Raw genomic sequence first — 18,083 nt, forward strand, 5'->3', positions numbered from 1 at the left:
TCTGGTTCCTTTGAAATAACTTTACCGACATATTTTGCCAACCATAAAAGTGACCATATTGTTTATTTTATTCGAAGAATTGGTGATGTTATCAGTCGAATTAGAAAGAAAGAAATGTTTTATTTAACAACGCACTCAATACATTTTACTTACAGTTATATGGCATGAAGGACAACACAGATAATGAGAGAGGAAACCCGCTGTCGCCACTTCATTGGCTACTCTTTTCGATTAGCAGCAAGGGATCTTTTATATGCACCATCCCACAGACAGGGTATTACATACCACGGCCTTTGATATACCAGTCGTGGTGCACTGGCTGAAACGAGAAATAGCCCAATGGATCCACCGACGGGGATCGATCCCACACCGACCACGCATCGAGCGAGCACTGTACCACTAGGCTACGTCCCGCCCCCCTCAGTCGAATTAAGGAAATATTCACAGAATGGTTTGTTACTAAACATGTATTATTTCAAGGAATCAATCAAAACTATTATTTTTACCCTAGATTTATGTTGACAGATTGTAATTGGATCACAACTTTTAAAATAATATTTTGGAGAATTTAGGAATTAGGTATGTTTGGATATCGCATATCTTTATAAGAAGTCATTAGATGGTCTATCGTACTTCTTATATTATCCACGTCATAAAAATAGAATCCTTCCATGAAACATTATTGCCTGGGAAAGACAAGAATGTCACATCCAACAAGAACTGGCAATGGAGTGGGTATTCAGAATGATTGGTTATTTTACAATTCGTTCAAGAAGATCAGTCTAAAATTTCACAACTTCTGTTTCTGCTCGATTCGAAAATGCTAGCACTTCTTAGAACAAGGAAAAACTTATTAACAACTGTTTAATTTGTTTGTTTGCGGCTGGAATATTATGCAAGGTAATTCCATATCATTGTCATCAAGAAACCCTATCAACGTTTTAAAGAACAACTCTTTTCTGAAAAATACCTAAATATAATTCCTGAAAGGTTGTGGGCTTTTATTATAAAATATACAGGACCCATTTCACTATTACCTGTCGAAACTGGAAGGTGGAATAACATTATTTTGTTTGTAATTTTTACCCATAATTCATAAGTAGATATTTTACATATCAAGTACCTACAACAACAACTACTGCCACCTATTATTATTATTATTATTATTATTATTGTGATTATTGGTACTATCATATACAGGGAAGGTGCACTTCGAAATTCGATTGGCGTTCGAACCCCCAACACATGTCCAAGGATCCCCGCCTACTCAACAAAATACAAAGTAAACAATTTTGGAGAAAAAACTATAATTGACGTTTTTGTTTGACATACGTCAATTCTGGAGTGCCGCCGTAGTACGTTTTCTTAAATGCCAATAAACGTAGTGCCGTGACATCGATTAATTTACATCTAATTTGCAAAGTTATCAAATTCCGAAAATATATGATCTGAAAAATATCACATACTTTGATTACACTGGATATGCTATATAAAGTAAATATGTTTTATGCCTCAAATGGGCGACATGCACACACCCAGCCTGGTACTTACGATCCTGATTGTACCATTTGGCTCTTGGTGCGGCTCTAGTACATGCATCATCTGTAAACTATGAATTCCACAAGTTAAACAAAATAGTTCCTAGAAAAGTAAAACTGTTTACTGCTTGTTGATCTACGTTATGATTTTGTGTTTGTCAGTGAATAGTATTTTAAGCGTAGTCCTGGATCTGAATCAAAATGGCTTCACAACTAATCCAGACCTCAACTTCTTATAAGCTATAGAGACTGCTGGCAGCGAGTCTGATCATATTCCCGGATTCTACAATCGCTTTCCATGCCCGAGGCCCATATTAACTAATCAGCCCCACACTTCAGTCTGATCTTTTCCGGACCCCCAGTTTGGACTTGTCTTCTTTGGAGGATGCCCCGTGTTTCTGCTGTCCTTTACTGGGACTAGACCGTTGAAGCTCGTACACCAGACTACCAACTAGCGTCTGCGGACTGTGACGCCATGAATCATAGTCACTTAGAGCAAATACATTTTTTGGTGAAAGTGAGAGTTTTGGAAGCGGCACGCTGGACGGTGTGTTGTTATTGGAGCTGTCCCTGCTCTGGCTTAGCTGTACCGGAGACTGAAGGTCAACAGTGCCTTGGATGACCTTAGAGCTGTAGAAAGTGAAGATGTTGGGGAAGAAGACGCGTTCTGCTGGCGCTATGAGCGGCATGTCCGACCTCAGGATTCGTCTTCTCTCTTCTCTGCGTTTCTGTTCACGTTTCTCCTCCTTCATGTCCTCCCGTCTGTCGTTACGCAGTTGCTTTCGAACAGCCGCAGCGAGAGACCTGTGGTGAAGGAGAAAGAATACTGGGATAACCACCGAGTGATACACGAGAACAGACAGTTACACTTTGTTTTTAGCACGAATTTTAGCTGGGGGAGGGGACTAGACTGGCGAACAAAATTTATAGTCGGGTCGTGTCACTGTATTGGAAAACAGAAAATTTGCTTGAACGGATTGATTGACTGAAAGCATATTTTATTGTACAAAGAACAAAAGAATCGGGCACAAGTTTGACAACTTACTATATACACACAATATACATGGCGACCTATATTACATAGCTGTAAATTTAAACTACATTTAAACAGTCAAGGATAACCAGTGGAAGAAAATATATTATATACATAAGAATATGAAAGAAAAGAAGAAGAAAAGAAATAATGATGCAATAGATTACACAAATTGTACTTAACGTGCAGTCAAACTCGTTATCACACTTACAAATAATCCATATGGTAATTTAAATATACTTTATTAACCAAAACCATGAGTTTGTTTGATATATATTTGAAGTAAATATTTGTTCATTAATAGCATCGTTTAATGTGTTTTGACCATATAACAGTAGAAAAAAATGGACATTGTTTTCTAACCTGTATCCAGTTACCCGAAGGGTCTGTGGAAAGTCCACATCTGTAGGCCTACACATCGGCGTTTAAAGGGCTATATCCATGTCGTACTTTTGTGTGTAATATATTTTCTATTATGACAGAGAGAAGTAGGGAAAGAAAAATTATATTTGCCTAGGGAGAAACACCAAATTCTCTCATCCTCAGGTATATAGGACAGAGCTACCCCGTTAAAAAAAGCTATGTAAGAAATGTCTATCTTACATGGGATATCACGCGCTTGCGTTTAACATGACCTCATTGGTAATTCCCGAGCGCTTATGACAAGGTGAACTAACCAAAACACACTGTGTAAGGAAAAAAAAAAATTGTCGAAATGTTGTAACGAAAATGAAATCGCGTTAAAAAAAACTGTAAATTTATTTTGCACAAGGAATCTGACAATATGTTTTATCCCATCAACTGACTTCCTTTTTAGTAAGTATTTAATATTTGAAAACCTCAGATGCACGATGTTAACATTGTTAATATTACATCCTTGTCCATCCCGTATCCTAACGTCGGTACTTACATGATGTTTTTAAATTAACAACTAGTGCAACTACAATGTGTTAACGTTCGGACCATAATATATTTTCCTATCTAGTTTGCTTAAAAATGTGCGTTAATCACAAGTGATTATTTGAAGCCTCGTCCCAGGTCGAAATTTTCACCACCTCAGGTGTACTTTTTCTATCCCACATGACCACATGTGATGGAGTCTTATAATCTGCCACTAGATACGTTTTGACGTCATAACCGGCCTCGGTGGCGCAGTGGTTAAGTCATCGGACTACAGGCTGGTAGGTACAGGGTTCGCAGCCCAGTACCGGCTCCAACCCAGAGCGAGTTCTTAAGGGCTCATTGGGTAGGTGTAAGGCCACTACACCCTCTTCTCTCTCACTAGCCACTAACCAACTAATAACTAACCCACTGTCCTGGACAGACAGCCCAGATAGCTGAGGTGTGTGTCCAGGACAGCGTGCTTGAAACTTAATTGAATATAAGCACGAAAATAAGTTGAAATCAATCACTGACGTCATAAACAGTGCTTCACTATAGGCGGTTTATTGTGTGTAAGAATAGTTCCCATGGTGGAAGTCATGTCAACAACTAACTTACATCATCAGCGATAGGTACGTCACAGCTATGACGCAACGCTGTCTCTTGTTCTCAACTTGCAAACTTATTTTCAACAACAATATCTTTCGAAAATCGTCCATAAAATAATAAATCGTGGTCTGAGAATTACAAAGTTCTATCTACAATTTTTCGAAAATGACTTATCTATCCTATTTGATAGAAAATAAAATTATCTACATAGTGAACAGTCCTAGAATATGGTATTTTAAGACACAGGTGTTATATTAAAACTATTGCAAAGACCTCTCTATGACTCTGATACGGCAGCTCCAAACTTCAAGTGGCGATTTCTCAAAATGAGGTTTTGTGAACACAGAACCTTGTAATTCTCCACCCACGAAATATTGAAAATGGGTAATACCAAACTCGCTACTCGGCAATACCGTATATCTTGAACGAGTGAATTGATGCTTATGTCAAAATACACTTGGAATTGTTCAAAATGTAAAAAAAAACATAAAATGTACATACTGGTACAGTTTTTATTTCTCTTTCATTTAAAAGCAGACACACGTGATCTGATCAGAATTGCGGCCGCCATCTTGTGTTTCAAAATGGCCGCTATTGAAATTGGAACTCTTTTGTTTTCTAATCTTTCTGGAATACATTTAGTTAAGAAATCAGGAGTCTTTCCCTTCATAATGTAACAGAAACTTTCAAAGTTCTTAGTTATGTCAATGTTTGTGTTGATTATGTTTAGTTAAAGTGTACTGATTACAAAAATGTCACTTCTTCTAGAGTGTTAGTTTTAGTCACATAATCTCACTTTAACTATTTTTAGGAAATGTTTTATGAATTTATGAGATTTTTCGCTCCAAAGACCTATAAGAACACTATATTGATAGATTTTTAATTGTATTTATTAACACGAATATTACATAGATATTCTGCATGTTCTACTATACAGGTATAAATCAACTAACAACGATTACAAATCACAAATTAACTGTTTTTCGTACTTTTCGGCATCACGTACTAACCCCCACAGATAGTCACCCATCATGTTGCAGTCCCATTCCCCTTGATCTTCTTTCCATAGTTGATACATCTTGGTGAAATCTTTTGCCGTGTTCACTGATGTCACCCATATTTTCACTGAAGAAATTTAGGTGAGAATGGAGGAAATGCAATTTGAAAGACCTCCGGCATCCAAACTTTTCATAAGTCTTTATCAACTTTTCTATTAACTGTTCATAATTCCCACTTTTGTTATTTCCAAGGAAATTTTCAAACGACCTCCAAGTGTTTCGTTCCTTTGATGTAATTTTTTTCTTCAAATACTTGTGACTGAAGCATCTTGCGAACATCTGGTCCGGTGAAAATATCACCTTCGATTTTTGCTTTTGACAGATATGTAGAAACATGTTGGAAATGTATTTGAAATCTTCGCCTTCTTTGTTTAGTGCTTTCACAAACTGTTTGACAAGCCCAAGTTTGATATGCAGTGGAGGCATAAGGACTTTCATTGATTCTACCAAGGGATGGTACTTCACACTCTGTGTGCCTGGAATAAAGTGTTCTCTTTGAGGTCAGTTTCATTTGTGGTTGTGTTGAGATGTAGCACGACTGTCCCACAGGCAAAGAAAGCAACAATGTTTTGTATAGCCTCCTTGGAGTTCTTTTAAGAAGCTAATCATTTTGAAATCGCCACAGACCTGCCATTTGCACCTGTTTCCAGAAGAAATTTTACATTTTCGTAGATTTCCTTCGGGAGGAGCTGTCTATGAAGAGACGCCAGTCATCATGACCAATACCCAGTTCTTGAAACAAGTTCTCAATGTCATTACAGAAACATAAATTATTTTTCACTGAAAAATATTTTGAGAACCTTTCATGTCTTTTCCTAGCAGCTGTAGTTCGACAACTGTTGTCCAAAAGGTTCCACTCCATCAGTATTGATATTAGAAACTCTGCATTAGACTTCGTCAGCCCGAGATCTCGAATCAAATCATCCAGTTCCTGCTGGTTTCGAAAGTGTGGTTGCTTCTTTTCTTTGTCAGTATGACCAACGTAAGATTCTTCAGATTCAGATTCGAAATTTTCACCTTCACTCTCCAAATCTTTAGCAGGTGGTCTCGGGACAGACAGTTCTTCAGAGTGTGGAAATGGAACAATTGATAATGGAATATCTGGATATGTGATATCATGTCGATTTTTCGTTTTCTTGAATCTTGAAATATCCACCATACAGAAATAGCAACACGGTTATGTCGTTCTCTCCATATTCAGGGTATGGCAAAGGACATTGCGGGCAGTCACCTCGCATCCATCCCTCTAAACTACGTGTGGAGCCCATGATTTGTTTTGCTCCCCAATCTTCATGCCAAAGGATAATTCATAAGCTTGTGCAAATTTCGTAGATACTTTGATTCCATGCTTTACCTGACTTGGGCCAAGTAGAATCCACAAACTAACAAAATGAATCGCCAGAATATTGCGCACCTGAAATATACTAAGTTGACCTATGCACGTATAGGCCTATACCATCTGGGGACATCACTGGAACATTCTAGAAAGAACTAAAACATAGCAGCCATTGGAAGATTCTAGAAAGTACCAAACCATTCTACAAAGCATCAGCTCCTAAAAGGTACTGGAATATTTGGTGCTTGGAATTTCAAGAATGTGGAATATTTGTCTAAAACCTGACCAATAGTACAAATTAATGCCAAATGTATGCTTAATCTAACAAAACTGAATGGAAAATGCAAAAATATCCACATAATAAAATGTTTTTGTAACATTGTACACAGCTTGTTTGTTGTTCTCTTTTCACTAAGTGTTGTTAGACCAGTTTTAATATTATAGCGAATTACGTGAGGCATGCCAGTGATTACTCTTGCAGCTACAACTATATAGTACCTTTTCTAAATTATCTGCGTTTAATTGGGAAGAGCAATCCCAAACCTCTGAAGCATATTCTGGGACAGGGTGAATGAAAATACTATATATTCGCATTAAAGTTTGACGATTTAACAACAGTCTATATTTCCTTGAAGGGACAGACCTAGTTTTTAAACACTAAAACATAATTTTCACCTACACTCTAGTTTCAACACGTAAAAATGGACACTAAGTTTGGTTAATTTACAAACCTGTACAAATTTGAATAGAACAGAGTGAAACAAGAGTCTGTGATGTTGAAATACCCTTAAAATAGACTAAAACGCAACTAAAAGTTACTTATCAGATGCACGTGCGTTTTTAAAAATATGAAAAAATTATTTTGTGGTATTAGAAACACAAGGATAACCAGAAACACTTCGGTTATACGGAAATGAATAATCTAAACAATAAAATATAAGTAATGTTTAATTTCAATGATCATAAACAACTCTAATAGTGAAAACTATGCTGTAGTGTTTAAAAACTAGGGTATGTCCCTTTAACACTGAGATTATTACCGTTGCTGAAATTCATATATTTTGAATATGACTTGACCATTTTGCATCATCTGCTAAAGTTAAACCTAAATGTAAATTAACTATTAAATACTTAATTGTAAAAGTGAGTTTTTACTGTAATGTAATCACAGATATTGTATTTATTATTATACCAGTAAGACGACACGTAATTGAGTATGTGGCGCCCCTAGGCCACTAATAATTTTTCATCCCCCTCCCTCGTCTCTAAAACCATAATCGTAATACCACGTAGGCCTTGGTTGTAGTCGGTTAGTTAGACGCACTGCTAAATGTACTGTGGGATGATATGGAGTAAAGAGTAGATTATACTAGTAGTCTACTCTGAAAAAAAACGTGGGGGCGGATATATCTAGCCTAAACAGTAGATTCTATTAGTGCAAAAGTGGAATTTCGTGTAGCATGCAAACATATACAAAGAACAAAACGAAATATATTTTTTTAAATAGTTTTTTTTATAGTTTTTTTTGTCTTGTTAAAACTTTTGCCGCCCCCTAAAATGTTGTGCCCTAGTCCTGGGCCTAGTCGACCTGTGCACTAATATGGCTCTGCCAGTAAGACACTCACTGGTAGCTGATACTGCCGTTCTTGTTGACGTAGATTTTCCTCAGAACCTCCCGGAGATCGTCGTCTTCTAAGGGCACTCTGAGCCGCTGAAACACGCCACAGTGTGTGTCAGTCAGTAGTCGGCTAATAACTGTGCATATAGTGTGTGTGTGTGTGTGTGTGTGTGTGTGTGTGTGTGTGTGTGTGTGTATGTGTGTGCGTGCGCATATAGTGTGTGTGTGTGTGTGTGTGTGTGTGTGTGTGTGTGTGTGTGTGTGTGTGTGTGTGTGTGTTTTCTGGTTCATGTGTCTGCGTGTGTGTGCATGTGTGATATGTCTATGCACATTATGTCTTCAATGAAGAGCTAGAGAAGACCACAGGAAATGTTAAACTACTATTTAGTTTATATCACTTTATGGCGACATTAATATTATTATCTGACAACAGTACACCCTGTATAGTTATCCGTATTACTATTAGACACAATTGTACACATTGCTACCTATGAGAATCCAAGTTTTGAAGTAATCGTTTTTTGATAAAATTATGACAGTAGAATACTGTATTAAAGATGCTTATCATATTTGCAAATACCATATTTCGTTATTTTAACATCACCTACGATAAATAACTACAAACTAATCTACCACACAAATCGAAATCTTTGTATAAAATATAATCCATTGGGGGAAGTTAAAATTGTAATAAAGTACTATGTTACACCTGTGTAAGATCTACGAATTACGAACACATCCGAATAATAATAAGTAAATTACGAATATATCCGAGGATTTCCAAATGGACATCAGCGACTTAATAATATTATATGTACACAATATAATTTTCCGATTGTAAATCAGCGAGTTCTGAACACACCAGTAGGTTTTCATATAGGATTACTTCAGTATGTGCAAGTTGTAATTATATGTGTTTAATATTGTTACCTTTAGCCCTGTGATGAAATTAGCCTTGGAAACATATAGCTTGCTTTCTGTTTCGAACATTCGAAAGAGGTCTACCACCCTAATCCCCATGGTGCTCAGGTAGCGGATTAGCAGAGAAAAGGGTTCCTCCTTTTTTGCTTAAATATATTTACATTTAACTTTAATTTAAACAATGTTTGTATATTTTTTCTGTTAGACATTCGTGTAAAAACATCTGACACAATGTTTGTTTTTTAATTAATTAAAAAAAACCTCACACAACAATTATCTTATAATGGGCTTGGACTAAGTTTATATTAAATGCTTGAGTAAAGGTATTAAACTATATAGTTTAATCTTGATATCACTGACTAATAGATGAATGAACTAGAGTATTTGGACTCTATTCATGGATTCGGCGGGGGTGTGCACGTCTCTCGTTTTGTTTAAAAACTTCCACGCAGTTATTCATTTTATGCCTACAATAAATATAAAGCAAAAACAAGTGTAGCCTGTCACTCCACCACCACTCGTTGGTAAAGTGCTAGATCCGCTCCTATAAAATGTACAATGGTGTTTGATTTTTAAAAATATAATTTGTAAAGTATGAAATATAGCAAGCATATTTATATTTCCAAAACTGTTATCATTAAAAAAAGGTCTTGTTTTCTGATGTGCGCACTGTTGTAATGTACCAGTCAAAGGAGAAAACATACCAGAAGACGACTGATGTCAAGCTCACCGAAACCAGAGTATGGTACTTCTACTTGGAACATTTTTAGATTGTCTTAATGTCTATACAGCTATACACAGTGTCCTGATGTGACCAGAATGTTTATATTGGAAGGACATAACAATTAATCAACTAAAATAGGATAAAAAAAACCCTTGGTTTGTGCAGTGAGCAATTACGCAGAATTTGCAGAAGTAAATTGCACATGACGAAATGTTGTTTTTTAAAACTTACTGTTTCAGCAAGAAAGACAATTTGTTTTGTTTAACGACACCACTAGAGCACATTGATTTATTAATCATCGGCTATTGGATGTCAAACATATGGTAATTCTGACACACTCATAGAGATAAAATCCGCTACATTTTTCCATTAGTTGCAAGGAATCTTTTATATGCACCATCCCACAGACAGGATAGCACATACCACGGCCTTTGATATACCAGTCGTGGCGCACTGGCTGGAACGAGAAATAACCCAATGGGCCCACCGACGGGGATCGATCCCAAACCAATCGCGCATCGAGCGAGCACTTTACCACTGGGCTACGTCCCGCCCCTATTTCAGCAATAAAGTAAGATTTAAACAGAAATACCATGCAATTTTTTAAGATCAAGCAAACTTTAATTTTTAAGAGAATATGTGATGAGTATTTGATTGGTCATCCCTACCTCTCTGTATGCCAATCACGTCGCTTGTACTAAGAATCCCGCCGTGGTGAAGAGAAAAGTTTCTCTGTTTGGATATTTCTGTTGCCTTGTAGGCAACCTCGGTGTTGATCGGGATGTTCTAGAAGAAAGATTTAAACGGAATGTTTTCAAACATGACTTGTGCAGGTAGATTCCATACATGCAGAACCGTATGTGTGTGCGTGTTGGTATCCCACTACTCCACGGACATTTGTGAAATTTACACAGGTAGGAAGGAATGTAGACAGGTAAACAATTTGAACCATACCGCATTGTGTATACATAAACGAATACGGATACTAAAACATACTAATTAAAAGTATACACACCATGTTTGTGTTTATTACATATGATTTGTGAAAGTTGGTGGAACGAAACACTGAGCACCGTATTAGCATTATAATGACATGTTACTAAATACAAATAATAAACATGATAAATATCAAAATGTGTTTTTTCATGGGTAATAAATATCATATTGATAAGTATTATTCACACAAACAATTTACACAGACAATTTGGAACATACGATATTGTACATGACAGCATTACAACTGCCAGATATAATGCAGTCATTGACAATCAATTTCATATACTTCCAAGTTGTGATTCACTTTGTAATGTTTCATCTATAAAGGCAACTTTTCGATGTTTATTATGCCTGCTATTTGTATATAGTAATATGTCATTATAAGACTAATTCAGTTTTAAAATTTTCATTTCAGGGATTTTCATGAATCAAATGTAACAAGCAAAAACATGGTAGCATATACTTTTGATTAGGATGTTTTGGTTAGTAAATGGAACCAAGCTTTTACTTAATGGGCCAGGAAATTATATCTAGCACAATTGGCGCAAAAAATGCGGACCGTTTTCTACGAGCGCGGTTCCTGATGCGGCGGTCACATGAAAACATTGCTATTGATAAGAACATTTTTATCTACGTCTGTTAGTTGCCTAACATGGCACTTGTGACATTCTGTATAGTGAATGCGATTTAAAAAGGACAACGCATTACTTCCATTGGTAGGATGAGATTGTCTATTTGCATTTTTGCAATAGATAGAATAACACATACCACGTCATTTAATACATGAATCGTAGAGCACACACCTAGTAACACTATCCGTGTCGTTTATATGTGATTTGCGAACAATTTATTTCTTGATATATCTATTTATTGCTTGTTTATTTGTTTGTTCACTCTTTCACTTTTGTTTATTTTACATTTATTTTCAAAAGACTGAAATGAAACACGTACCTCCAAGCCGAGGTGTGTCAGCCCACATGTTGATTTGGAAACGGATTCTAACAGTTCATCACAGCCCTCCTTAGAAATTGGATTAAGTCCAAGCTAAAAGTAAAAGACATTTGATGATGATAATGATGACAATAATAAATATAACAGCAAGCGGTAATGACGGATTCCCAAGCTATAATAGCTGTACATTACTCAGACATATTTATACGTTAGTTAATTATAGCAATAAATACTCCCCCCCCCCCCCCCCCACACACACACCAACCCACATACACGCACACACTATCCCTTAACCAACTAGGAAATGTTAGCCAAATCGGTTCAGAACTTTCTTTACAAACAACAATAATACTTTTTTTTTAAACTCACAAATAAAACATGAGAGGGTTTCTTTAATAATAAGGCTGACCTCTCACACATCAAAACAGGCAGAGGGTGGTGTGTATTGACAGTACTTTACTAAACTCACTCGTGTCATCAGTATAGATGACCAAAAAAAGGTTAGCTCCCCTTGTTGAATGGAACTCTTCTGCGCGAGTTCTACTTTCGTGGACTATCACTACACTATTCAGGATGCATAGTACCAAAGAAAAGAGTTCCGTGTCAAAGTTCGAGGTGCACCGTCAAATATTTATGAGGTAAAAGCAGCTGTGGGTGTGATTGGTAGTAATCTGTGACAATGATTATTTGTGCAAAATTATCCATTGACAATAAATAAATACACTTGTATTTGTTATACAGTTGTTATGCAGTATATACCAGAGGTTGAAACTAATGCGGGGTACCCATTTATTCACCTATATTCGGTCTCACTACACAGATGTCATCTGCCATTGAAACCCATGTTAAACTGCCCAATTTCAAGCGAAGATTGCCCATAGAACGGGTTCTCGTTGGCACTAACAACATACACCATTGCGAACATACATTATATAAGCATTTATTTTCACTCCAAAATTGAGAACATTTCCGTCTCAGTTTTTTGCTATATGACCGCATCTGGCTGTAGTACCGGTCCGAACAGGTGGTTCATTAATCGATTCACTCCGGCTGTCACTTGCGCTATATACCCATGTCCCAAAAGGTCGATGCACAATATTACAAAATAGCATGGGCAAAATACAGCCAGAAGGCTTACCATTAAACATACATATTGTTTTAATTCTTCACCATTTCCTAGAAGTGAATATGTGAACCATAACATGTGTCACAATTAGGAACTATAGTGGACCGTGATGAATGAACTCTCACCCGGAAGTGATCTGTGTAGTGAGACCTTAATTCACTATATTATCAGTATTTTATATTGTGTGCCATTTACTGTTATTTGACAGTAATAATTGCTTAATTAGGTTACACTCGGGCATGGGAGTTCATAATGATCTTGACCTTGGTATTCATTTACTGTGCACTGCTGAGAAAAGAGTTTGAAAAAAGTATGTGTTGACGAATTGGAGATTTTGGCCATTATTTTTTTCTTAAATTAGTTTAATGCTTATTTCTCCAAGGTGATGGACATGTCATATAGCACTAATCTTATTTAGGATAATACGTCTTGGCAAGAAGAAATAAGCTATTAGTAATAATTAATTTTTATTGAAAACAATAATGTTAGCTGATATTAGGTTAATATCTTAGATCTCCACTAACAACGTGTATTTGAATGCAATTGACTCTGGAACTACTATATTTAAAGAACCTGATTTCTGCTGTAATTTTAATTTACCTTTTAGGTTGGTGAATTATGTTTTAGGAAAATATGGATTTTGTTTTACAATTGTTTGTGTGACTTTGGCAAAAACATTAAAATATACAAAAGTGGGTTCTGTATAGCCATTTTGCATTCTTTTCTTTATTTGTACATAAATAAAAGCTTGGTAATGATAGCTTTAGGTCTGTTCATTAAATATTGTCCATATATTCAGTCAGTTTTCTATAGTAAAGGGTATTTGAAGTATATACCAAGTACAAGAGCAGTTTTGACACATTTGTTAATCTACCTAGGAGTATATTAATAATACCTTCCATTATTACCACACTTGTAAAGCTACATTTTTCAATATTACTATGTAAATGATTTGTTACATTACAGATTGTAGTAATGCATACAATATAAATATTATAATAGTTAAAACAAAAAATAATTAAACGTCAACGTTTATCAAAAACGTAATTCACTATTGTTTGGTATCTGAACTGAACTTTATTTACACTCAGGCCGTAGTCTACGGCATATGAGGATATATATACATACAGCAGTCAATATATTTGTAACAAGATGGTGGGTGTACATAAATGTACATAAATACAATAAATATATATTAATAAATACAAAAAATACAGAATGTCAGCCAGAGGATTTGAAAGTATTCATAATTAGATTACAAAATATAGAAAGTATCAACATATACCTTTTACAATATATATGAAGTATCAATAAAATAAATGTTAATTTTTTTTACCCGTTTTTAATATAGTCGCAATAAAAAATCGCGTTTTCCCCATCGCTTGCCAAAACGCCTGTCGACTGCAAGACCCAAGTCACGTGACCCCTTGACGCGCTAACCGGCGTAACATGAAAGCGCTACAACAGCTTGCTGTGAATGTGCACCTGACATGTAGCCTTTCAGACATTTTACTAGGAAGGTGGAACACGTGTATTTTAAAACATTTTATTCTATTGAATTGAATTGTATGAATGGAATATTCTTTTGGAGATAGTTTTCAAACTGAAAATATGGTGAACCATTGTTTAGTGTTTAGATGTATCAAAGCAGCAGTTTTTCCGAACTTTAAACAAACCGACAATCACAGGGTTTGCATGGAAGTGGTTCTTAAACAGTTTGTTTAATAATCAGTCTCCATTCTACACGTTTGATAACAATGTGGATAGTATGAACTTGATTTTGTACTCGTGTTCTTCAATCGAATGCAACTACCAGTAATGTACCATAGTGAATCAGTTATGTATAGTACAATACAGTATTCGGAACTTGTTTAGTGGGCCTATTACATACACGATCCAGAAATCGATATCAATTGAGATATTACAAATGGTTGTGTGCATTAAAATAACACACCAATCGAAGTATCTCGATTGTTTTCGCCAAATCACTGCCGGTGTAAAAGGAATACAGGTCCGTAAGAACAGGGCGACCAAAATAATGGAAATATTTTCCCGGAATTTTCTGGTATTTTCGTATCTAAGAGCGCGAACGCCACTTTCAAAACAATAGTTTAAAGCACACGAAAACGCCATTTTCAAAAATAAAATAAAAATAGTTTAAACAGCACCATGTTTGACTTATTTAAAAAAAAAAACAACAACCAAAGAGATACATAACAATAAAAAAATGTATTAGAATGTTATGTATACTTTATGGCTAGTCCAGCAAAACATGCTAAGTATACTAATCAGTGTAAATAAAGTACATCAATTAACAGCATTATCACATACACACGCGCGTGCACACACTCACACACACACCAAACATAAAAAAATAATCAACAAAAAAAAACCAAAACCCACACCCTAAAGCCCCTCTTTATTAGCAAATAGTGTAGTACAGTTTCACTCCCACCTACAGATTAGTAATAAAGTGATAAACAAACTTGGGATCAATGTAATTTTTATGTAGGTACATTGCCACATTTGCACTATTTCATCAGTGGGGTCGAACTAATTTCTGGTTAACTGAATCGGGGACGAAAGGTCTGGTACCTACATTAAGACTGGCTATCGTTCTGCATTACCATTAAAGTATCACTTTGGGGTGCCAGTGTACGTGAAGAAAAATATCGTGGCAAAATATAACAATGGTTTGTAAAAATGTACATTGTTTATAGTTTAACTTGAATAAACCAAGATCGGTAGGTATGAATGTGTCACAGATTACTGGTAGCCAAATATTATTTAGTGAAATTTTGCATACGAAAAGAAGAGAATTGTGAATTCGTTTCGTTTGTTTTCGTACGATCGCAAGTATTCTGTTATATATTCAGGTGTTTAACCACCGTGGCGAAGTTGCATGCATCGCCATAGAACCGAAGTCTGCCCCGTAGTAATTACTATATGATATTTGAAATATCTTTAGAATTAATACACAAACAACATAACAAACAAGACAGATTTCACACATGGCTTCAGTTTACTCGATTGTCAAAAACATTTTCATTGGTCGGCTCTTGACAGATACAGCCAATAGACAAACGTCTTAGTAATAGCACAAAACTGTAGACAATACCGAGTTCAGGTTGAAATGGAGAATGCAGAATGATAAACTCTGTTTAATAAACTCGGGATTTAAAAATATAGAAAATATTTAATATATTCAGAAATGGTTGCTTCCAAAAAAATTATGATAGCGAATTTGGAAAAAATTCCTGATATTTGGCATTAATTCAGGAATTCCTGATATGGGTTAAAAAGTCCGGATTTTTTGGAACATTCCAGAAAGTTGGTCGCCCTGTAGGAAGCGTAGTCCTATCGGAACTGCATTCCTTGGGAATCTTAGTCCTACCCAGACTTGCATTCCGGATTTATTTTGTGTACCGTTTTCTTATAGTAAACCTAGGACTTGTATTCCTATCGGACTTAGATTCCTTCTACAGCCAGTGACAGAAATACTAGTCCGCTAAATTAATACATGTCCCTACATCTGCACGTGTTGTCTGCATGTATTATCAGCAAGGCATGACTTAAAAATGCGACTCTGGCAGCCTTCTCTCGTAGTGTAGTGGATAAGCGTACCATAAAAATACATTGTAACTGTTGGTTAAAATTCTTATGGCGCAATTTTTTATATTTTTTTATGATTCAGTAGTTATATATATTTTTTAAACAGGCTCAATTAACACGTGAGTGATTGCATGTAATCGTGTTACATTTGGATTGGAAGATGAACCTAGAACGTGCATCTTGCTTCTTCAGTTTCTATCTAAAGCAAGTATTGTACAAAGACATGTTTGTCCATTCAGTATGACGGACGAAACTTTTAAAACACGCGTCAAGCCACAAGTGTCGGACATATTTTTGTATTTGCAGAAAGGACAATATGAAAAGGGAACAAGTGAATCCAAGAAACGAGCCATACGAAGGAAAGCAAAAGCCAACTTCAAAGTAAGCTAATATTTCAATGTTGTTGTATAATTTTATGTTTTCACTGTTAGTCGTTGTGCGTGCAACTTGTATTTTTTGTGTGTTTCTTTGTCCATCGGACTTCCATTCCTCGGAATGTGTTTCTAGGAATGTAAGTCTGCGTGACATTCATAGCTAGTACTCGTAGTCCGAGGGACATTCATTCCTAGTATTGCTAGTCCGAGGGACGTTCATTCGTGGTATTCCTAATCCGTGGGACGTTCATTCCTGGTATTCCTAGTCCGAGGGACGTTCATTCCTAGTATTCCTAGTCTGCGGGACGTTCATTCCTAGTATTGCCAGTCCGCGGGACGTTCATTCCTAGTATTCCCAGTCCGAGGGACGTTCATTCCTGGTATTCCTAGTCCGCGGGACGTTCATTCCTAGTATTCCTAGTCCGCGGGACGTTCATTCCTAGTATTCCCAGTCCGCGGGACGTTCATTCCTAGTATTCCCAGTCCGCGGGACGTTCATTCCTAGTATTCCCAGTCCGAGGGACGTTCATTCCTGGTATTCCTAGTCCGAGTATTCCTAGTCCGCGGGACGTTCATTCCTAGTATTATTCCTAGTATTCCTAGTCTGAGGGACGTTCATTCCTAGTATTCCCAGTCCGAGGGACGTTCATTCCTGGTATTCCTAGTCCGAGGGACGTTCATTCCTAGTATTCCTAGTCTGCGGGACGTTCATTCCTAGTATTGCCAGTCCGCGGGACGTTCATTCCTAGTATTCCCAGTCCGCGGGACGTTCATTCCTGGTATTCCTAGTCCGCGGGACGTTCATTCCTAATATTCCTAGTCCGCGGGACGTTCATTCCTAGTATTCCCAGTCCGCGGGACGTTCTATCCTAGTATTCCCAGTCCGAGGGATGTTCATTCCTGGTATTCCTAGTCCGAGGGACGTTCATTCCTGGTATTCCTAGTCCGAGGGACGTTCATTCCTGGTATTCCCGGTCCGCGGGACGTTCATTCCTAGTATTCCTAGTCCGAGGGAGGTTCATTCCTAGTATTCCTAGTATAGTATTCCTAGTCCGAGGGACGTTCATTCCTAGTATTCCTAGGCCGAGGCATGTTCATTCCTAGTCTGCAGGACGTTTATTCCTGGTATTCCTAGTCCGCGGGACGTTCATTCCTAGTATTGGCAGTCCACAGGACGTTCATTCCTGGTATTCCTAGTCCGCGGGACATTCATTCCTAGTATTCCTAGTCCGAGGCACGTTCATTCCTAATATTCCTAGTCTACAAGACGTTTATTCCTGGTATTCATAGTCCGCGGGACGTTCA

At 36.8% G+C, this 18,083-nt stretch overlaps 1 protein-coding gene across 1 annotated transcript; it reads right to left on the reverse strand.

Annotated features, from left to right (window-relative positions):
- Positions 1 to 1,290: 1,290 nt before the first annotated feature.
- LOC121370682 lies at positions 1,291 to 10,492 on the reverse strand. The gene is made up of 3 exons (XM_041496082.1): positions 10,388 to 10,492; positions 8,082 to 8,167; positions 1,291 to 2,342 (listed from the first exon to the last, which is right to left on the reverse strand). The coding sequence occupies exon 3, from the start codon at positions 2,288 to 2,290 to the stop codon at positions 1,874 to 1,876; it is 417 nt and encodes a 138-aa protein (XP_041352016.1). The 5' UTR covers positions 2,291 to 2,342; positions 8,082 to 8,167; positions 10,388 to 10,492; the 3' UTR covers positions 1,291 to 1,873.
- Between the last annotated feature and the right edge of the window lie 7,591 nt (positions 10,493 to 18,083).

Source organism: Gigantopelta aegis, chromosome 4, assembly GCF_016097555.1.
Source record: "Gigantopelta aegis isolate Gae_Host chromosome 4, Gae_host_genome, whole genome shotgun sequence".
Taxonomy (NCBI): domain Eukaryota; kingdom Metazoa; phylum Mollusca; class Gastropoda; order Neomphalida; family Peltospiridae; genus Gigantopelta; species Gigantopelta aegis.

Coding starts and splice junctions, on each gene's coding strand:
- LOC121370682 (XM_041496082.1), bottom strand. CDS start 2,290: ATGAAGGAGGAGAAACGTGAACAGAAACGCAGAGAAGAGAGAAGACGA.